This window comes from Typopeltis vanoorti, chromosome 14 (assembly GCF_054136105.1).
Source record: "Typopeltis vanoorti isolate ZY-2024b chromosome 14, IOZ_Tvanoo_1.0, whole genome shotgun sequence".
Classification (NCBI taxonomy): Eukaryota; Metazoa; Arthropoda; class Arachnida; order Uropygi; family Thelyphonidae; genus Typopeltis; species Typopeltis vanoorti.
This window is the reverse complement of record NC_143562.1, coordinates 104,152,174-104,175,994: the sequence shown is the minus strand read 5'-3', so window position 1 is coordinate 104,175,994 and position 23,821 is coordinate 104,152,174. Positions and strand designations below refer to the sequence as shown.

The 23,821-nt window shown below is 34.5% G+C and overlaps 1 protein-coding gene across 2 annotated transcripts in view; it reads left to right on the top strand.

Moving 5' to 3' along the window:
• Positions 1-23,821, top strand: part of ssp3 (SCAPER domain-containing protein short spindle 3) — a 460,137-nt gene that overhangs the window by 129,022 nt on the left and 307,294 nt on the right. For both annotated transcript variants that reach the window (XM_090403385.1, XM_090403386.1), the window contains 2 exons: positions 7,607-8,739; positions 17,417-17,486. In XM_090403385.1, the coding sequence (XP_090259511.1) occupies positions 7,607-8,739; positions 17,417-17,486 (1,203 nt within the window). The remainder of the gene's footprint in view (positions 1-7,606; positions 8,740-17,416; positions 17,487-23,821) is intronic.

Sequence of the window (23,821 nt, the reverse complement as noted above, 5' to 3'; positions counted from 1 at the left end):
GAAAGCTTTTGAAAACAATTTATCGAAGTGTAAAAAACTTAAAAAGTGTAATAAAAGTTACAAGGCACTTCTTTCGTGGTTTAAAGTGCAAAGAACCGCTGGCTTACCTATTAGCGGACCAATTTTGAAAGTTCAAGCCGAAAAATTTGCTGTTCAACTTGGTTATAGCGATTTTAAATGCAACAATGGGTGGATTGATCATTTTAAGAACAGAAACAATATTGTCTATGTTCAAAAGTAAGTGGCGAGGCATTGTCCATTGACAAAAATGTTGTTTCTGACTGGATCAAGATTGTATGGCCAGACATCAAATGAAGGTATGGATACAACAACATTTATAATGCAGATGAAGCAGGAGTTTTTTATAATTTAGCACCCGATAAAACTTTTCAATTTAAAAACAAAAAGTGCATTGACGGAAAACTTATCAAAAATAGACTCACAGTTTTAGTTGATGTGAACATGACCGGTAACGATAAAAGAAAGCTTCTTGTAATTGGAAAATCTGCAAAGCCTAGATGCTTTAAAAACATAAAGAAACTTCCCTTTGATTATACAGCGTAAGAAGGCCTGGATGGCATCTTCAATTTTCAAAAATGAAATTCGCAAGTGGGATAAAAATCTTCACAGTGAAAACTGGAAAATTTTGTTATTGATAGACAACTGTCCTGCCCGTCCTGTAGTGGCTAATTTAACAAACATAAAACTTGTTTTTTTGCCACCGAATGTGACATCTGTCTTGCAACCACTTGATCAAGGCATAATTAGATGTTTTAAATCCCATTTTCGTCGTCTGTTAGTCTTGGAACAGATAGAACGCAGAGAAAAATCCGCAGAAAATGCTTATGCTTACGACTCGAAGATCAGTGTACTTCACGCGATATGTTTAATGAGTGATGCTTGGAATTTGGTGTCATCGTCTACGATACAAAACTGTTTTAAGAAAGTCCAATCTTGTGGAATACAAGAGCAAATCTGAAGAAGATGAAGAGGATAACTTACCGTTATAAGCATGGTTAAAAGTGCGAAACTTGAACAATTTTGAAATGTGCACAGAGATTGATAATTTTATAGACATTGATAATGGCGTCGCAACTTCGGGTATACCGACAGACGCTAACATCTTAAAACAAATCTCTCATACACCAGAAGAGGATAATATTAGTAATTAATAGTGACTCCGAGGAAGAAAATAGCAATGATGAGAAAATCATTACCTGGCGTGAAGCAGAAAGTGCTTTATATATTTTAACAAGATTTATGGAATCGTGATCTGTAAGTTCAGACGACACATTCAATCATCTTAGTGGTATAAGGAACACTTTCAAACGTATGAAATATATGTCTTGTGCAAAGCAAAGCATGCTTGATGATTTTTTATGTAAAAATGTGAAGTTTTAAAAATAAATTTTTGTTCTTTATATGTATGTATGCGGATATGTATTTATGTTACCCAATATACCTATGCTGAGAAAAATCGGAAAACATTTTTAATTCACTCAAATTATGACCTTCTTGGATATAATGAATAACGGTTATTACGAACAAATATATGCGGTCCTGTGGAATTCGTTATAACCGAATTCTACTGTATTAATGGAAAAAAAATCACACGTTGGTTCGGGTTCACAAATTTTGCTTCCTGCGTATTTCAGTGTTTAATGAATATTACTAAATATATGTTTATTCATTACTTAAATTAAGGGGATATTAAATCCCGCATAGTTTTAAAACCGAATAAGAAACTCAAAGATCGGAATCAGAGAGTTTCTTGCCGAATATAGTAAACTATAAAGTATCGGCGACACTAGTGTTAGCAAATGCAAGTGATCCTAGTACGTAGTACAATACCGGGCAACTCGTTGCAAAGGTGGAGGAAGTTCAGATCGCTATTCTTAGGTATTTTCCATAATGTAAAAACACATTTCCTAGGAAATGTATGCTGTTATTACATTATGGAGGGAGGTCACTACCCAGACCGGTTTCAGCCTTTTTTGAGGCTTCATCAGTGAGTAGCTAGACCTAATACCAAAGTGTATAGCAAAAAGAACTTATGTACTCTGCGAACGAGTTTTCCAAACAGGTGCAACCATTAAGTTACTTAAGTATAAAGAGCTAATAAGCTTCATTTCGGCAATGAAAACATTACTTAAATTAAGGGGATATTAAATCCCGCATAGTTTTAAAACCGAATAAGAAACTCAAAGATCGGAATCAGAGAGTTTCTTGCCGAATATAGTAAACTATAAAGTATCGGCGACACTAGCGTTAGCAAATGCAAGTGATCCTAGTACGTAGTAAGTTCTTTTCGCTATACACTTTGGTATTATATCTAGCTACTCGCTGATGAAGCCTCAAAAAAGGCTGAAACCGGTCTGGGTAGTGACCTCCCTCCATAATGTAATAACAGCATACATTTCCTAGGAAATGTGTTTTTACAATATGGAAAATACCTAAGAATAGCGATCTGAACTTCCTCCACCTTTGCAACAAGTTGCCCGGTATTGTACTACGTACTAGGATCAGTTGCATTTGCTAACGCTAGTGTCGCCGATACTTTATAGTTTACTATATTCGGCAAGAAACTCTCTGATTCCGATCTTTGAGTTTCTTATTCGGTTTTAAAACTATGCGGGATTTAATATCCCCTTAATTTAAGTAATGTTTTCATTGCCGAAATGAAGCTTATTAGCTCTTTATACTTAATGTTTATTCATATAAGTTTCATTTCAAAGCAGAAATCTAAGAAATTGCAGTTTCAAATATTTCACCTGATATTGACTTTTTGTGTAGCAGTATTGAAACACATCCATCACATTAAATTGTTATTAAACTTCTTTTATGTTTTTAATTATTTCTTTATTACTATTCGTTTTACGTTTCATGTGCTTGTACTGCAAATGTACAATAACAATATATCTATCTATATAAAAATATGAGATAATGTGTCATGTCAAATGTGTATGTAAAATGTAAAAATATAATATTTGCATTTGATTTTTGCAATTTGTATTGAATATAAATACAATAAATATTATAATAATATATGTCTACATTACGATTTTTTTTCGAGGGGGGACCTTGAAATATTTTAATTTTTCCAAAGGGGGCCCTGAAATCCTGAAGTTTGGGAAGCACTGATATAGATGATGAATAAAAGTGGAGATAATGTATATCTTTGTCTTACCCCTGATTTTACATCAAACCATTTTTCTGTTTTTCTTTCAATTGTAACTGCTGACTTACAACTTAATCTATATAATGTTCCATTTACCCAATATAATTGTAGCTTCTTAAAAAGCTTTTCTCTAGGCACCTTGTCATGTGCCTTTTTTCAGATTTTCTTCTTCTTTCTCAGCCTTGGTCAGTCTATTGCTAGACAAAGGCTTCCCTGTTTTGACCACTTCTTTCTATCTTTGGCAGTCTTTTTCCACTTGTCAAAGTGTCTAAGGTCATCATCCCATCTAGTCCTTGGCTTTCCCCCGTTTCTTCTTCTGATTGGTATCCAGTTTGTAAGCTCCTTGGTCCAGCGTCCATCCTCTCTTCTCATTACATGACCTACTCAGTACCATTTTCAGATCTACAAAACTTAATTACAAATCCTTGTCATATATGGGAATATGACAAGGATTTCTCATCTATTTGTTGTAAAGTGAAAATCTGATCTTGACAACCTCTATTTGGGCCTGAATCCAGCTTGTTCTTATCTAAGTTCTTTTCAAGTATGATTGCATGAATCTTACCTGGAACATTTAGTATAGAAATTTCTCTGTAATTCTCATTTTCAGCTTTATTCCTTTTTTTTTTACAGATAGGAACTATTAAGAGTTCTACTCCAATCATCTGGAATTTGACCTTCTACCCTATACAGTGTATCCACAATGCATAATTCAGAGGACCTATACTACATAACTCCATACTTAAGCATTTCTGATTAAATCTACTAAGCTGCATTTCAAGTTTTTGATGGCTTTTTCTACCTCAAGTATTGATATGTACTCTTTTTTTTTTGCATTCCTCTTGAAAATGTGTTCTAGTATGGTTCTATCACTGCTTGTTTCGATTAACAGTCTTTAAGTCATTACTCCAAACATATAGGATATCCTTATCTCAGTTTTCATGTTGCCTTTATCATCTTTGATTGTTTTTACATACTCTTTCTTCCATTTCTAAGTTTTTTCAATAGCTTCCAGATCATTTTGTCACATTCCTGATATTTATTTTCTATATTCTTACAAGAGGCTTCCTATGACTTTTATTTAGCTACTTTCACACATAACTTAGCTCTCTTATATTTTTTCCTATATTATTTTAGGACATCTGCCAACTTATTTGCTAGGAACTTTTGGTATGCTTTCTTCTTCTTTTCCAGGACTGCTTCTTTAACTTCTTGTATCCATCATGGGGGGGGGGGGGGGGGGTCTTTTAATTTCTAATCTTACAGACAACTTTGCCACATACCTTCCTAGCTGAATCAATCAATGTCTTCTTCAGAGTTTGCACTGTTACTCCAAGGTTTGGTGCTTGTGTTCAAACATGTTGTTTATTATTTTAACGGGATAATAGAACACAGAAACTAAGTAAATAATTAATTTATTAACTTGATGCTGATATTTCGCTGGTGTTATAACCAGCATCTTCAGAGCACAAAAACACTGTTTGTCACAATACGTGAGACTAAAACAACATGGTGTACTTCAACAGAATTGTAGCAGCTATCATATATTACTAGAGTCCTAGAAAAGAGCTAGTTTTTTCTTAATATGACTGTCTCCCAGATCTTCGGCAAGTTGATACAGCCATATTTGTTGAGATTTGGAGTGTGTTTTAGGGCTTCTGTCGCCTCTAAGAACAATCTCTCTGATTTATATGGGTTTCTGTGTAGTACTTTTGTGTTTTTCCAGTTGATCCTGTGTGCAGGGGTATCCAGAGCATGGTCTGCCAGGCCCGACTTCCCATAATGATAATTTCGGACTTATCTTTTATGTTCGCTGATGCGTATGTTCACAGTTCTTCCTGTTTGACCGTAGTAGGCTTGATTGCATGAGCAGGGTACTTGGTAGACTCCTGGATGTGATAAAGGAGGAATGTTGTCCTTGGGTGAGCAGATGAGGGTGGCTAATTTGCTACATGGTCTGAATGTAGTGCGTAGTTTATGTTTATTGAGAATTCTTGAGATCTTTTCGGATGTGCCTTTAATGTAAGGGATGGTGACTGTTTTGTTGTAGTTCTCTGTGGTGGATGGTGGGAGGGATTTCTTAGGAGTGTTTAGTGTTTTGTTTATTTTATGTGGATTGTAGCCGTTGGCCAAGAAGGTGTGGTGTAAGTGAGTCAGTTCAGCAGTAAGAGCCTTGTCATTGGAACAGATTGCTCTCGCTCTATGGGTTAGCGTTTTTAATATGCCATATTGTTGAGAAGGATGATGGTGTGATTGTTTGTTTAAGTATCTGCCTGTATGTGTGGGTTTTCTAAAAACTGAAAATGATAAGGAACCATCTGGGAGACGTGTGATGAGTGTATCCAGGAAGGGCAGACAGTTGTTGGTTTCCAGTTCCATAGTAAAGTGGATTTTTGGATGTTGGCTATTTAAATGTGCTAAGAATGTTTTCAATGTCTCAGGGCCATGGGGCCAAATAGCAAGCACATCATCAACATAGCCAAAGTGTTGGTTTGAGAGTGGCTGTATTGATTGCTTGTTTTTCCAGGTGTTCTATGTAAAAGTTGGCTGGGAGAGCCCATGGCTGTCCCATCAATTTGTTTGTGTATTTTCCCTTTCCATGTGAAATATCCTGCATGTATTGTGAATTTGAATAGTTCAAATATATCAGGGGGGAAGTGTGACTTCAGTAGATTGAGGGTTTCTATTAGTGGTACATTTGTGAATAGTGAAGTGATGTAGTGATGTCAAAGCTTACTATTAAGTCTGTGCTTTTTAGGGTAAGGTGTTGTAAGATGCTTTTTAGGTGTGCTGAATTTTTGACGAAGGAGGGAGAATTGTTTGTGAGAGTGGCTAGTAGCTTAGCTAAAGGTCTAGCCAGTTTGTATGTGGGACTATTTATACTGTCCACAAAAAAAAATTGTGTTCAAACAGTTTAAAGTTTCTTCAATAATGTTTGTATAGTTGAGTCTACAGTTTACCTGTAAAAGCTGCTCAACTTTAATTCTTTTTAAAACTTTTCTTCATACTGTTCTTTTTAATGTAATATTGATTTTTATCCTTCTTAGCACTAAGTAATTGTCACTTCCAATTTCAGATTCTCTGTACACTCTTGTATCTTGAACCAGCATGATGATATCACTAACAACAATGACAGAGTCGGCGAGACTTTCCTTATTTCTTGTATCTTCTTTCCATGTGAACTTGTGCACATCTTTATGCAAGCCTGGTTGGCCAAGCGGTTAGTGTATCCACTCTCCAGCCAAAAGGCTGTAAGTTCGAATCCCGCCATTGGCATGGATGTTTGTGATTGTCTGTGAAAACACTAGTGGTGATGGGCAGTAGATGGCATTAGTGTAGATGATGATAGTTGTAGTTTGCTGTAGTTGGTGGCTGGAGATGGAGAGTTGTAGAGTGGGTGCTCTCCCTCGATGAGTCTTTGGACTCCTTGGAGGTGTCATGTAATAATAATAATTTATGTTGGAACGTGGTGTTAGTAATGACGAGTCCATCTCCTGAGCAGAAATCTAGCAAATATCTATCATTATTATTAGGTTTGCCTTTTTGTCCAAATTTTCCCTGCATATTCCCATTCTTAGTGGGATTCATTTCCTACTCTGCTGTTTAGATCTCCAACAAGGACCACTTTTTCCATTTTCTTTATGTCAGCTGTCTGTTCTAATCAAAAAATTCTTCCACTTCTTTGTTAGAAGAATCTTTTGTGGGACCATAGGCACAAATAAGTTTCTTTGTCCACTTCCCCATTTTGAAGTGTGCCCACATTACTTGTACTTGAAACTGCCTTCCAATCAAGAAGTTTATCTTCATGTTTAGTGTTGAATACTATTGCTACCCCTTGCTTTCATTGCTCATTATTACCTGAATATAACATCTTATTATTATTGAGTATGATCTCACCTGTTTGTCCATGTGGTAATTTTCTGATTCTTTTGCAGAAATTGGAAATTCGATTTCCTTTCATTTGATATTCCTTATATTATCATATTTCTATCATTAGTGTTGAATGCTATTGCTACCCCTTCCTTTCATTGATCATTATTGCCTGAATATAACATCCTATTATTATTGAGTAAGATCTCACCTGTTTTTGTCTTCTTTGTCTCAGTGATGCCAATTATGTCCATGTGGTAATTTTCTGATTCTTGCAGAAATTGGAATGATTTCCTTTCATTTGATATTCCTTATATTGATAGTTTCTGTCTTCTGATGTTGGGAATAAACCCAACATCAGTTCTTCTGATGTTGGGTTTATTCTTCTTCTAGATGTTTAGTTGGATGTTCCAGTAGCTAACTTTTCACTGTTTGCCCTGATTTCCCGACAAAATTTTACTTCTTCCCTCATTTATCTTTTTTATATATTTAGTGCTTAAAGCAGTAAATTGATTACTAAAATTTTATTTAGTAATTGTATAATTTAAACATTTATAGATGATTCTGATGGTTGGGAAACTGTTCGAGGCAGAACAAGGTCAAGAAATTCACCAGCAAAGAAGTTTCCTTTAGGAGGAATTTCGTCTACCTGCTCGTTGCCACTTAAATTAAATAGGTTGGGTAGTTTTACCTATTCTCATACATCAGCTTACTCAGCTACAAAAGGTGGAATCAATTCAAATTCAACTTCAGCTACTCCAAAAAAAATTGAACAGAATGTGATCTCTCCCAAAACTCAAGCAAAAATTAAAGAATCTGTCACTTCACAGAAAAATAAAAAAGATGCAGTCCTAATTAATAAAGCAACTGTGATAAAACCATCATTTCAATCAAAAGGCAGCAATGATAAGAATAATTCATCCAAGCAGTCTAATAAAGAAAATAAAGAAAATAGAAAATCTTATGGATCACAGTATTGCAAAAAAAATAAAGACTGTTCAGCCTCTGCAAGAGGATTGTTACATGGTGCTAAAGAGAATGGAACAAATAACAAAACAAAAACAAGAAAGGAAAGTAAAAACTATAGCCATGATAAAAATAATTCTCTATCAATTGGTAAAATAGAAATGTCTCCTCGTGACTCAAAAATATCATCAGAAGAACAATATGAAGAGGACAATCATAATTTAAATGATAAAATAAACAAAACGAATAGTCAGACTACATCAAATGAAAATGTAAATAATTATATGAATGATGTTGAAGTAAACCATATAATTTGTGAATCTTCTATATTAAAAGATAATGTTTCTAAATATACCTCTAATAAAGTTATCAAATCCCAAGAAAATGTTAATTCAAATACTGGCAAAAGTAAAAGTTTACCATCACAAGATGATAAAGAAATTTTATTGGATTCAAATAAGGAAATACAGAACAAAACATCCCAAGAGAAAAAGGAGAAACTTGCAGAACATACTAAAAATGTGACAGACAGTAACAACCTAACAAGTACTCCTTCTGTATTAGAATCAAAAGTAATTATAGAGAAAGATACAGGAGAAGAAATTACAGAGAAACATGAATCAGGAGAAGAAATTACAGAGAAGCATGAATCAGAAATGACAATTGAAAGTTTTTTATACCAAGATGAAAGTGATGAAACACTTACTGATGATCAAGAAACTATGGTAAGTTTTACTTTGTATTTCTAGTATTTCATTAATGTGCTTTCCTTTAAACAGATTATTAACAATCTAAGGTAACTCAGTATTAACTTAATAGTCAGTATCGTGTTAACCACACATGACACTGATGTGCTATAGGTCATGCAACTTCTTGTCTATCTGTGTGTGTGAATTTTTATTAATATTGCTCTTAGTGAACACATGAATGCTATGTAATAGCATTAAAGTGTTCACTTAGCTATACCTGTTAAGGTTAGGAGAATGCTTCATAGCTATTGCTGACTCCAAAAATAGTCTCTCTCTGACCTGTAAAAGCTTCTATGTGGCATATTGGTTTTCCTCCATGTAATTCAGTGTGAAGGGATGTCCAAAGCATGGTTTTCCAGTCTTGACTTGTCATAATGAATGTAGTGAATGTATTTCACATGTTCTCTGAGGCAAATGTTAACACAGTTTCCTGTCTGGCCATAGTAGTTACAATCACAGGACACTCCAGGATGCACTATAGGATGAAGTTTGTTTTTAAGAGAGCAGATCAGAGTTTTTGATTTGATTTGACATTTGATGCATTTTGTGCGAATCTTACATTTCATTTACTTTGGCTGTCTTTCTTTTCAGATGTATCCCTGATATATGGAATAGTGGTGCTTATTTATTTGGGGGGGGGGGGCAGTAATATTTTTCTGTTTTCTAGATGTATCTATTGCCAAAAAAAAGTATGGTGAAGTTAAGTTCTATGTTGAGGACTGCCTCACTAGAAAAAATAGCCCTGGCCCTGTTAGTATTTTGAGGATTCCATACTGTTGTGCTGGATGATGATGTGATTGTTTATGCAGATACCTTTCAACATGTGTTGGCTTTCTATAAATAGAAAAATATAGTGAACCATCTGAAAGGCTAGTGACTAATATGCCAAGAAAAGGCAGAAGTTATTTGATTCTTTTTTCTAACATGAAGTGAATTTTATGGTATCAGTTGTTAAAGTGGGTTATGAAGGAATCCAAAGTGACTTGCCCATTGGTCCAAATAACAAAAATGTCATCTACATAGTAGTCATACTAGAGATCTGAAAGTAGTAGTGCTAAGTGCTTTGGTCTCAAACTTCTCTGTAAAGATTGGCCATGAGGGGTTGCTAAGAATCTGTTATTTCACCATTAATTTGTTTGTAGATTTTTTCTGCCAAGTAACGTAACCCACATACATAACAAAGTTGAATAATTCGAAAATAGTGGGGTAGGGTGGTCAGAAGTGTCTGTTAGTCATACATTAGTAAATAAGAAGGTGACACCAGAACTAACCATTATATCTAAATTTTTAAGGATGCGATTTTTTTTAGCGATTTAGAATGAACATAAATTTTTCTAAAAGCAGAGGAATTATAAAAGGAACAACTGACTTAGCTAACTGTTGAACAAGTTTATAAGTGGGACTGTCATACTCTCAACTATATAGGGCAAAGAGTATTGGATTTATGGATTATGGATTTTAGATGTCCCATAAATGTGGAGCAGTTGAACATGAACAGATTGTTTGTGGTTTTATTGGGCCAAGAAGTAACTTTTTTCAATAATTTATGAACTTTTTTCTTTTGAGACAGAGTGGGATCTTTAATTGTGATTTGATAAGCAGAATTGTCATCTTATACACTTTGCATTCTTTTGTTGTATTCCTCTTGATTCATAATAACAGTTCTTATCAACCTTTCAACCTGTATTATCACATTTTTATTCTTGATAACTAAGTTTTAAAAGAGGTAAACCGTGAGTAGACATAACTATACATAATAAATAACGGAAAAACTCACGTAGAAATATTATTTAATAGTATAATTTTCGCCTGTGTGTCACAGGCATCTTCAGTACAATTGAGCACAAAATTAAACACTAACTGACAATTCCAAAAAGCGCCACCTGAGTAGCTGGTGTAAGATAACTAAAAAGGTCAATAACTTTCCTAAAAAAAAAAAAAAAAAAAAAAAAAAAATTAATACAATAAAAAGTTAGGAAAGATTAGCTGATTTGTAAAGTACTATCTCCCATAAAGGGGATAGACGTAAGCCGTCGGATCTGTTTAAGTTAGGAGAATGAAGTAGAGTTTCACATGCTTCTTTATAAAGGCGTTCCATGAGAAACTGACTTTTGTGAAGAACTCTTGTCTTTCTCCAATGAACTCTGTGTCTAGTGAAGATGGCATGTTCTGCAAGTCCAGACTTTTCAGGTTTAAAGTATTCAATATAAGATTGGTGTTCTTCTAGCCGAATGGAGGCAGATCTTCCCGTTTGTCCGAAATAACATAATCCACAAGAGCATGGAATCTGGTAGACACCTGGATGATTAAGATGTGGAAGCTTGTCCTTTGGAGAAGCGAGAAAGGTGGAGATTTTTCTAAACAGTCGAAAGGCAACAAAAATATTCAGTGGTTTTAAAATTTTTGACCTTTCGACCAAACATCCTTCTGATTATTCCGTTAATTGATAAAACTTTTCTAAGCTAATATCTCACATGTCAAATCCTCTGGTATCACAACAATAACAAGATATTAATAGCAAATACCCTGATTCATTAAAATACATGTCAATCCTTTCCAGTCACTCAATTATCTTATGTTACTTAATTTATTACATGAATTTTAGTACCTTAGTTTAAACTGCATCTATATTATCAGAACTTATACATTAATTTATCAATTATATCAAAACACGGACTTAACTATTTACAAGTTACAGATCACTCTTAAAACCCATGTAACTCTTCAGGAATTAGCTATACTCTGCTCTACACATAACTATTAATTTCTATGACAACGAACACATTAATTATTCTCTGGCTATCCTATCCTATAAATCTCAACATTCAGTTATTATATCTTTCTTACAGCACACGTAACTTATAACGAATGATATCACACTCACATGAAATGTTCTTCTATTGATGCATTGGCTATTTCTATCAGTCACGGCATCTTATGTTTCTATATTTTCGCTCCGGGCTTTAGGATCCTTAACCTCGAAGTTCACAGAGTACCAGCGACTTTGTCGGGTCAGCAAGCGGGGTGCGAGGGACAACTTTCCGGTGTGGAAACTCGGGCGAGATTACAATCATCGGCTTTTCACAGACTCTGTAGGAGCAGAATAGCATCTGGACATTTCATTCTCCCTCCTTGTTTGTCTCAGGACATTTGTGCTTTTAGACTTGAACGGCTTGATGGCAGATTGACCTCTGGATTCCTTCCATCAGATTCTCTCCGCATCTGGGTAGCAACTCCTCCTGGTTCACTTACTAGGTGACTATCTCTCTGGGTGTCATGTCCTATCACTCCCCAATTCCTCATTTATATCTCCCTCATATTTCATGCCTTGGGTTCAGTTTTGGATCCCCCTCACAATATCACGTGATATCTGGTTTCTCGAACTTTCGCCGCTATCTCCTTTCATGTTACTAATCCGATAGTGGATTCTGGAACTTTCGCCGCTATCCTCTCTTATGTTCTTAATCCCATTCTGTCGGCCTGCGGAACTCTTATTTGATTTCACTTGTTCCTTTCTGCTCTGACCTTGAAGGCTACCTGCGACTGACTATGCAGACAGGAATCAAACGGCTTCCCGACTGCTCGTATTGCCGTTGGCATTTTCAATTTTACATGCTTTGTTTTTGAAAGGAGTAAACTAATTCTTGTTGGGTTGTACATATTCTATAAACAACATTTTAGAGATAATACAATAAGCATATTTACACATTCTCTAGGTTTGACCTTCAGTAAAAGGTCGATGTGCTAGCCGGACGAAAATTTCTTCTGCATCGAACTTTTACACCACCTCCACTGATTCTTTCCTTATCTTGGCTTCTATAATATAGTATGTCTCCATTTTTTAATTGAAGAATTTCTTCACCATTACATCTAACTTCATACAGTCTGAGAATGTCCCATTTTAGTTGCTTTAGCTCTTCAGTTAGCCATTCTTCACTACTCAGAGTCCTACAGTTTAAAAGTTCCAAGGTCTAGTTTCCGATGGAAGCATGATCTGGATACCTGGGGAGTCTTAGCACCCTCTGGGAAATGAGGGCCATTTTATTTCTGTTTGATTCATCTTGGAAGGTTAGACCATAAATTCACCACGCTGGCCGAGCGTGGGTTGGTGAATGGCAATATTTTCACATGGGATTGCCAGTCCCAAAACCACTGTTCTACTGCTCTTTATTCAATATATTCGGAGCTGCCCTGATAACCAACAGATGGTAGTCAGGGTCCCCCATCTGCCACCTAGAGGACACGCTTCGTAGCCCGTGGGAGCCCTGAGACTACATAATTAAGTTTACATTATTATTAAACTCCTGTCAGCAAGTTTCCTCCAAATTAGTCTATTACTTATGAGAACGCCAATATTGTCATAGCTAACATTTCGGTCCGCGCGGTTAGCCTAGTGGCTATGCGCTTCGCAACCATATGCCTGGGGAAGGAGTGTCCTAGGTTCGATTCCCGTCGGTGACGTGAGGAGCTGAAGGATCTTCCTCAGCCATAGCCAAGTTAGCCAGTCTTGGGCATGGACAGCAGGGTTTTTTCCCCAGTTTATTTTGGGGTTTTTCATCCCGCAAAGCAGGCAAACTGGCCTTGAGAACTCAACACTACAGGCCGTAGGATACACCGGGGCATAAGGCTGACCACCTTATCCTGTAAACGGAGTGAGGTCCGATGATCAATGGACCCTCGACACCACAAGGTAAAAGAGGGTATAAGGAAGATGATGATGATGAACATTTCGTGCTTCTGTGGCACTTCTGACTAAATCAATCCTCCTTCCCTTGTGTCTGTTTCCTTCCATCTTGGCATCGAACATCTATTTTGCAAACCTTTCCTCACCCATTCTGTTTTAGTGGCCATACTATCTTAGATTAGCTCTGCTGACACATTCTTGAATGCTAACGATGTCAGTTCCTTTCTAATATCTTCATTTTTAATATGATTCTGCATTTCATGCCATGTGTTCACGCCCCTAATTTTTCTCAGAACCCCTATATTTGTGGTCTCTGACCTTTGAGTCTTTGATTTCTAACCCAACTCTCAGATCAATAACTTAAAACTTGTTTGAACACGCTCTTGTATATTGCTAGTTTGGTGTTTTGGCTGCCCACCATACCAGCTTTGCTTATTCTGTTGTCTATTTCAGATTTAACCTGCCATCTTCACTAAAAACTATGCCTAAATAGCTGAAATATTTTACTTGTTCTATAGGCTGTCCATTCAGAATGCAGTTGATGTGTTCAACGTTTCTGTCTATTTTCTTAGTTTTTGTCTTTTTATGGCTGATTTTCATGCCAAATTTATTAAGCTGTTATTCAATTTGGTTAGAGAATCTTGGAGACTTTCACTAGATGTGTTTATTAGTACAACATTATTTGCATAAAGCTAAGAGTGACTTTTCCAATTCCAATATCAGGCCTAATGCCACTTTCTTTCATAATGTGCATCCTTGTCTTGTTCCTTATTTTATATTAAGCTATCCTCCTGTATTTACTTAAATTCTAACTGCTGATTTACACTTTAAATATAGACTCTGTATAATGTTCCATTTATCTCATAAAATTGTAGTGTTTTGAAAAGCTTTTCTCTAGGCACCTTGTCATATGCCTTTTCCAGATCTACAGAACTTAAATACAGATCTTTGTGATATTCCTCTGATTTCTCAACTATTTGTCGTAAAGTGAAAATCTGATTTAGCCATCCTCTATGTCAGCGCTTCCCAAACTGTGGGCTGTGGCCCCTTGGGGGTATAAGTTTTGTCGAGGGGGACCATGAAATAATGAAAACAAATTTAAAATGTTTTAAGACTAGGTAGATTTTTTTTTATCTTAAAAGAAACGTATTTAATTTTTATTATTTCTTTTTTGTTCTTTTTTATATTTTAATGGAAAAAATCGCACATTGGTGTTGATTCACAAAAAACTTCCTGCGTATTTCGGTGCTTAATGAATATTAGTAAATATATGCTTAGTCATATAAGTTTAATTTCAAAGGTATTGATAAGAAGCACAAATAAGATTACAAATGAACAATCTTGAATATAAATTGTATTGAATGTAAATACAATAAATATTATAATAATATATATCTGTATTACGATTTTTTTTTTATGGGGGCCGTGAAATATTTTAATATTTCCAAAGGGGACCTTGGCATCCATAAGTTTGGGAAGCACTGCTCTATGTGATCTGATATTAAAAAATTATAGACTGTATGTCATTGGGCAATTTTTGTAGCTCCTTGTTGCTAAGTGCTCAAATGATTTGTGAAAGTTCTTGTGTAGAGGCTTAAGTGCTGTGAGGACATTATGTTGGAGGTTTAATGGATTTTTTACAACACTCAAAAAGAATTAAATTAGAATTTAATACTTCCTATATTTCGTCCTAGTCACTAGGACATCTACGGGGATTACAAAAACAATTAATGTAACATGTACACAAAAACTTACAATACTAAACCCAACCACGTGGGTGACACTAAAGTCCTATCTAGGTGGAGCGCCCTCTAAGGGCGGTAGTAGGTGGCCTGGAATGTAAGGTGGGACCTCTGGTGATGACCACCTAGATAGGACTTTAGTGTCACCCACGTGATTGGACTTAGTATTGTAAGTTTTTGTGTGCATGTTACATTAATTGTTTTTGTAATCCCCGTAGATGTCCTAGTGACTAGGACGAAATATAGGAAGTATTAAATTCTAATTTAATTCTTTTTGAGTGTTGTAAAAATCCATTTAACCTCCAACATAATGATTTGTGAAAGATTTCTTTGTTTGCCTTGGGAACTACCTGAAAGTTCCGGCCACAACGTAAATCATAGTCTACATTCTATTAGTGTACATTACATTGTGGGCAAAGAATAATGATTGTCAATTTAATATTGCAAAATGTAAGATTATTCACTTGTAGTTGAAAAAGTTGCATATTGTGTCACATTGATAGTATTAGATTGTGCAAAATTGATGAGGCTAAGGATATTTGACTGAAGTTGGATAGAGCATATTGCAAAAATAGCTATAGCACAAAGAATTACTTGGATGTCAAAAAATATGATAAGTAAAGATAGAGAAGTTATTATTCTTTATCTACTCTATATATATAAAATGATAAGCCTTTTTATGTCACGTCTGTATGTCGTGTTTTGAAACTCGGGCCACCCTGAGTGTCAAGTCGTCAGAATTCAAGGAGAACTGGCCTAGCAGTCCGGAACTCGGGGGTTGGGCGCCAGGGGGTGAGCCGCCCCTTTTGAAGACTCGACACTCAGGGGTTACCCTAGGTTCCAGGAGGGCGGAATACCCCTTTCGAGTCTTCAGAATTCAAGAAGAACTGGCCTACCAGTCCGGAACACGGTTGGGCGCCAGGAGATCATAGCCCCCCCCCCTCTAGTAAGAATATAATTCGGCCACCTTTTGACTGTTGTGACCACTGATCTGGTCACCTGGGTTTCTTGCAGATCAGGAGGTGGTAGAGAGGATTTGGAGATGAGTGACCAAGCTGGTGACAGGTCTGTGAAATGCTCCCTGTGAGAATTGGTTGAAGGTTGCATAGTTCGGTTGATAGTCAGACAAGATGGGGAGATTATAGGAAAGGGATTCTGTACGATTGACACGAAAGAAATGTTTCAATATGTGACAAATAGAGAACGAGGGTTAACCCTAGAAGTTGTGTTAGAGTGTGGAATAGTAAAGGTGTGCAGACTAGATATTTTGTGTGGTGAGTGGTAAACGAGTGAAATGAATTGCTGTAATTAGTTGTGAGTGCTCTGACAGTAAATGAATTTAAGGAGAGATATCATAGGTTTGTATGTATAAACGTTAGTGTGGGCCTCCCATGATGATTCTCCAGACTACATGGAAATACCGCATAATAATGTGTGTGATCCTATCTCTGGTGCAGTAAAAGGAGTTTATTTGGTGTAATTAAGCTATGTGAATGGTACAAAAAAAAAAAAAAAAAATCCACAAGGTTAATCATCACAAGAAATTACTACTGTATGTATGAAATGCGAGGGAGAGAGCATCTGCTGTAGATCAGTACTGTATATATATATACCCTTACTTCATATGCATATGATATAAAATTAGCATTGGAAGGGCACTAGAACAGAATTTCTAGAGAGGTTAAATAAAATAAATAAAATCCACAGCTTAATATTAAATCAACTCTGGGTGGCATACATAAGATATATGTATTAATGAATTAGGCTATGAGATTGAGTATGCAATATCCTGTGACAATGATCCATGCTCATTATATCTCGTTCCTACACTCACATCTGTTGCATGTATTAAAAGAAAAATGATGGTTGGTTATTTAGAAATCACCTTGTTAATACCTCTTTATATTTGTGTTTCTTGTATCTATCTGAAGAATTACATGGTAATGATGTATGAACCTAGTCATTAATTTATTAAATTGTTTTTACTTTTATACATTTCTTTCATTTTTTTTCTCCCAATATTAATTTAAAAATATAAAATAAATGTTTCTGAATTTTTAATTTTGATAAGTTCTTTCCATTTACTTTGTTTTTGTTATTCAGTGCACTAAATTATTATTGCATAATAATAAATTACAGTTTTAGAATTTGATTTTGTATGTTGCAGCTTATTTGAGATAATTTATTTATTAATTATAGAAACTTATTTTTTTATTTCCTGTGTTAGATATCACAAGAAGAATTTTCTATAGAATGTCAAGCAATGGATTGGTATGAGCGATCTATACAGGAGGAAGGTGATTATGTATTTTTAATTTAAATTAGTTTAAAAACTAGATAAATAATGTTTAAAATTCCTGAAAATGTTGCTTAGTTTAAAAACTAGATATTAAATTAATTGTTTATTGTTACTATCTGTCTATTAAGCAAGATATCAATATATCAGCAATATAACAATATGTCAGCAAGATACATTGTTATTATCTTGCTATTAATACCTTTAACCAGAATAACTGTAAATATGGGATATATGTAGATGACAATATCTTAAAATTTGAGACCTTGACCTCTGATAACTCTTTCGTATACTGGGTTTTGTCCTCACTTTCTTTTCTGTTGGAAAATTTTAAATTTTTTATAGGCAAATTTCTTTAACAATTATGTTTTTATTTCTTCTGTGTAGTAAATCCTGAGCTATGTGTTAACTACTCGGCAATGAAATATTGTTTTAAGGCTTGGTTATTGGTGAATTCCCATTATTTTACTGGTTTGCCCTAGTACTATCATACTCATTAATCTAGTACGGTTGCTTAGATGTTGATTATCACTCTTGTTGATGTGCAGCAGAGAAAACACACATCTGGAGATAATAATTAGCTAACAAAAATTATCTTCGTCAATTTCCTGATATATATACACACATACATACCCCCTCAATTCATAAACTCAATCACCTTCCTCATCCCATGGTAATGCTACTAACTCCCCATCCTTTAAATTAGCCAAACAATTGACTAAATCTTTAATTCCACTTACTGGCCACATTTCTTATATAAAAATTTGATACATTTCAAATCCTTAATCCAAATGATATCACAATCAACTTTGATGTTACCTCCTTATTCACAAATATTCTCCTTGCTGACACTAAATTTACTGAAAAATGCTTTCTCTACTTAACATGACATTATTGATCTCTTTAATTTTGCTATCCATACTGGTTACTTCTTTTGGAAGGGCACCTCATATAAAACAGATAGAAGGGACTTCCATGGACTCTCTTCTTCTCCGAGCAGTTTCTACATGGAGCATTTTGAAAAACATACTCTTGATACTGCCACTCTCAAACTTTCTGTTTGGTTAAGATATATTGATGATGTGTCCTCTATTTGGTCACATGGCTCAGGGCATCGGACTCTTTCCTCCTCCACCTCAACAGTCAATACCCTAGAATCCAGTTCACTATTGAAAAAGAAGATAAATAACAAACAGCTTGCTTTTTTTTTAATACTCGCACATCTGCCTAATGGTACCCTTTCTGTCGCAATTTACAAATACCCATCCACACTGGTAGATACATACATAAACTTTTCCATCATCATCCTTCTCAACAGTATGGTGGCAACAGAACCTCATACTTGTGTTCCACCCCAAACTTCCCTTTACAGCAGAACTTGCTTCTATTTGCTAAACCTTCCTGTCTAATAGTTACAATGCCAAAAAAAATCTTCTAAAAAAATAATGGGGCTGGTTTGCCTGCTTGCAGGAGGAAAAACCCTGCAGTCCATGCCCAAGACTGGCTAACTTGTCTATGTCTGAGAAAGATCCTTAAGCTCTTCACATCGCTGACGGGAATCAAGCCCAGGACACTCCTTTTTCCAGGCATATGATTGCGAAGCGCATAGCCACTCGGCTAACCACTCGGACAAAAAATCTTATTAAAGTATTATTATATATCTGGGACACTCCAGAAAGAATAGTCAGAACTTTAAAGAAAAGTTCAAATCTCAGTCCAAAAACTACAGGAAACATTTTCTCCTCACACAAGGAAATATTCTTCACTAGGACCTCGAGCATCCTAGTCAGTGTAGTTTCCCACAGTAACAAAAGAAGAACTGTCACTTGCAATTCAATAAATTAATCCTAAGAAAGAACCAGGAATAGATGGAATGAGACCAAAAGACATCAAAAAAACACTCAACCAATCTATGTCCAGTTATACTAAAATTGTTAAATAAAATCCTTGAAACTGGGCACATACCTGAAACACTAAAGACTGCATATTAATCATTTCCATACATAAACATGGAAAAAGAAACATAAATAATTACAGATCCATCACCACATTGTCTGTAATCAACCAAATCATGGAGCACATTGTGTATTGCAAACTCTCTACATACATTGAAAAATTCCAAATCATTCACAAAACACAATATGGCTTTAAAAAAAAATAAAGGAATAGCAACACTCCTGGAAGATTTCACAGACCTAATAAATGCTGCATTAGATAAAAACAGAATAGCATTAGTCATTTTTATTGACCTAACAGAAGTGTTTGACACGCTAACACATTAGTCGTTTTTATTGACCTAACAAAAGTGTTTGACACACTAACACAAAACCTTGTTGAACAAACTAACACATATTGGAATCGGAGAGCGTCTACTCCTGTGATTCAAAGCATATATGAAAAACAGAAAGCACATCACATTATCGGATCAGTGCGCAGCGAAGAGGTACCAGTAACCTGTGGAGTACCAAAAGGAGCTGTTCTATCTCCCATTCTGTTTAACATATATATGTTAAACAGAATGGGAGATAGAACCAACTTCCCCTAAAAAGTAAAATCTTCCAATGCTCATAATATCTATTCCCAGCAATGCAAATATCGCCTACACAAATATGCAACGTGACGTCAATCAAATCACTAACTGGCTAACTGAAAACGGAATATATATATAAACCCTGAAAAAAACAAAGCTAATGATATTCAAAAACCCCCAGACCCTACCAATAGAAACTAATTATCTCACTATCTGACATCCATCCTCCTATACACAAAGTGCTGATCCTACAACCACAAACATCACACAGGTGAAAACAACACATTTTCACCTGCGGTGAAAACGCACACACGGACTTCACTTCAGTGCTGATCAAAGTTGGAATAGCCATACAAATTATCTTCACAACAGACTCAGGATAATAGCAAGCAAACTATATCAGTTAAAAGACATTGCTCTGATACACAAAAATACTAATCCAAAAAGCATTATGTGAAAACGTTTTATTATATGCAATTACATCACATACATTCTGTGCAGTCTACAAACTTAACAGATTACAATCACAAAATAAAATGTTAAAACTAATATTCTGAGAATAAAAAGAACAGCCCACACTTATATGGATAGCAAAGACAGACCACAAAATATTTAAGATGAAACACTTATACCACTACACAGCCATGCTAAAACATTATTTCATTCGAACCTACAGAGTAACCAGAACAACATATCAAATAACAAGCCCACATTCAACAAACTACATAACATATAAGTATAATAATCACTATGGAAAAGCCACCCAAAATTTCCACATACCTGACATGATAAACAAACTGCCATTCGATGACAGAAACCTAGGGATCTACAGAGAGCTGAAACAGGTGCTATATAAATATTATAGCGAGACTGAAAATTAGACAGAAATTTCTCTCTCTCTCTCTCACACACACACACACACACATGGACACATAAACAAACCTATAACAAACCCTTCTCAAACATCATAACAAGGACACAAACAGCATATCCAACTCCTCCTTGCAAAAAAGTTAAACCGTGTGCAAGTAGTGGTTGTCAATGGGTGCATGTATTCGCCTCTACATGTTAACCAGAAAAAAATATGTATATATGTATGTATACATATATCTTCATATATAAGTTTCCAAGCACATACATATAAACAGTTAAATCTACTAGCTTGTGGCGGATATGGAAACAAAACCACGAAACCACTGCCATCTATTATCTTCCTCAGATAAGCTCTGCTGAAGTTTCGAGGAAGAAAGCAGAAATGCCACCCCAACAAACAAGCATTATTATTGATTTAAAAATGGCATTATGAAAAAGTGAAATGAATGCATTTCTGTTGCATGTTAACAGAAAAGAAACTGACAATGTAAATTGTAAATCAAAATAAACTGAAATTGAAAAAAAAATATATTATTAATACTACTGATTCAAAAAAACAGCAATATTAAAAGTAAAATGAATCCATTCAGCATTCCCTACTTATAACAAAAAAGAAACTGTAAATATAATTTGTGAATTAAATGAAATGCAGATTGAAATATAAATGTAAATAATAAAATGCAGAAAAAAATTATCTATATGTATATAAAATTATTCCACAACCAATATCGTTAATAGAAAAATTCTCTCTCTCTCTCTCTCTCAACACATTAAATGAATCATTGTAAATATGTATATGAAATGATTGTAAAATACATTGTCAGTATTATTATTTATGTATTTAAATAAGATCATCGTCATCATCATACGTATCAAGGATTTAGGCCTAGTATGGCCTGTTCCGGCCTTAGAAGTCATTGTTGAATCATTTAAGAGGACGTCCTGGTTTTCTTTTTCCTAATGGCTTGTACTTTAAGGCTTGTTTTGGTAATCTTTCTGTTTTTCATTCTTTGAACGTGTTCCATCCATCTATGTTTATATTTTTTAATTTTTTCAATTACTGGTTCTTGGTTTAATTCTTTCATAATATCTTCGTTTCTTTTGTGATCAAATAGGGTATACTTTGCAGTTTTTCTCATAAACTTCATTTCTGCTGTTGTTAATCTTTGTTTGTCTTTTTGTTTTATTGTCCAGATTTCGCTTCCATACATTAAGACCGGTAGGGCTAATGTATTGTATACTTTTAGCCTGGTTTGTTTTTGAACTAGGTTTGGTTTAAATATAGAGTTAATTACTCCTGTTATTTTTAAATATTTTGCAATTTTTATGTTTATATCTTTTTCATTTTCATAAGTGATCATACATCCTAGGTAGTTAAATGAATTCACCTGTTCTAAGATCTTGTTATCTAATACTATTTTAGTTCTTGCTGGATCTTGTTCTTTAAAGGCCATAGTTTTTGATTTTTCCGTTGATATTATCATACCATAATCTTTGGATATTTCATTTAGATCTAAAATAGCTTTCTGTAGTTTATCTTCAGAATTTGTAATTATTATTTGGTCGTCTGCAAAGAGGAGAGTGTTTAAGTTAACTGTAGGTGAAAGTTTAATTCCTTGATGTAAATTTTTACTTCATTTTATTATTATTTCATTTAAGTAGATATTAAAAAGAGTTGCTGAGAGGGGACATCCCTGTCGGACCCCTTGGTTTATCTCTCTTGTATATGATAGCTCATGATTTAATCTTATTTGTATTTGATTATTTTCATATATACTTGTGACAGCTTTTAGGATATTATTTGGTATTTGTCTTTCTTTTAATATGTTAAATAATATGTTTCTTTTAACTTTGTCAAATGCTTTTTCAGAGTCAATAAATGCAATATGTGTTTCTAAATTATATTCTCTTCTTTTCTCTATTATTAATTTTAGGCAGAAGGCTGGGTCTATACATGATCGTCCTTTTCTAAATCCATTTTGTACCTCTAGAATAAAGGTTTCGGAATATTTCATTAGTTTGTTATTTAAGATTCTGCTGTATATTTTGTAACATGAATTTAGTATACTGATACCTCTATAGTTTTTAGGGTCATCTCTATTACTTTTCTTAAAGATAGTAATCACAATTGCTTTTTTCCATTCTATTGGGGGGGGGGGATACCAGTTGAGTAAATTTTATTTAAAAATAATAAGAGTCTTCCTTTGAATCTTGTTCCTGCGTATTTATATAGTTCTGAATCTAGCTTATCTTCTCGAGGTGATTTTCCGTTTCTTGTTTCTTTCAGGCCGATTTCTAATTCTTCTTCAGTTATTTCCTTTTCATTTTCGTTAATTGTTTGCCAGTTGTCTTTTTTAAAATATTTGTCTGTCCACAGTTCTGTGTAGTAATTTAGAAATTCTTCTAATTTCAATTCAGTGTTTAATTTTATGTTTTCTTTGGTATCTGCATTTAGGTGTTTCAAAATCTTATATACATTGGGTCTTATTTTATATAAATCATGTTCTAAATTAGAAACAAATTTATTCCATGATTCTCTATGTCTTTTTCTGACTTCTTTTTTAGCTATGGCTCTTATTCTTTTATATTCTATTTCATCTTCTAATCTTTTACTGCTTAACCATTTGTGATAGGCTTCTTTTTTCTTTTTGATTATTTCTTTGATTGTATCATCTCAGATCTTCAGTTTTTTCTTTTATTGAATTTTTTGGTCTTTCCTAAGCTTTCATTTGCTGCTGCATTTAGTATCGTTTTTATATTAAGCCATTCTATTTCTATTTCTTCATTTTGTTTTATTTTATCTAGATACTGGTTAATTCTTTGTTCATATAGCCATTGTACATTTGTGTCATTCAATAGTCTAGTTTTATAAACAAATGTTTCAATTTTTCTTTCTGTTCTTGTTACTTGTAGCCATTTAGGTGGTAATCTTA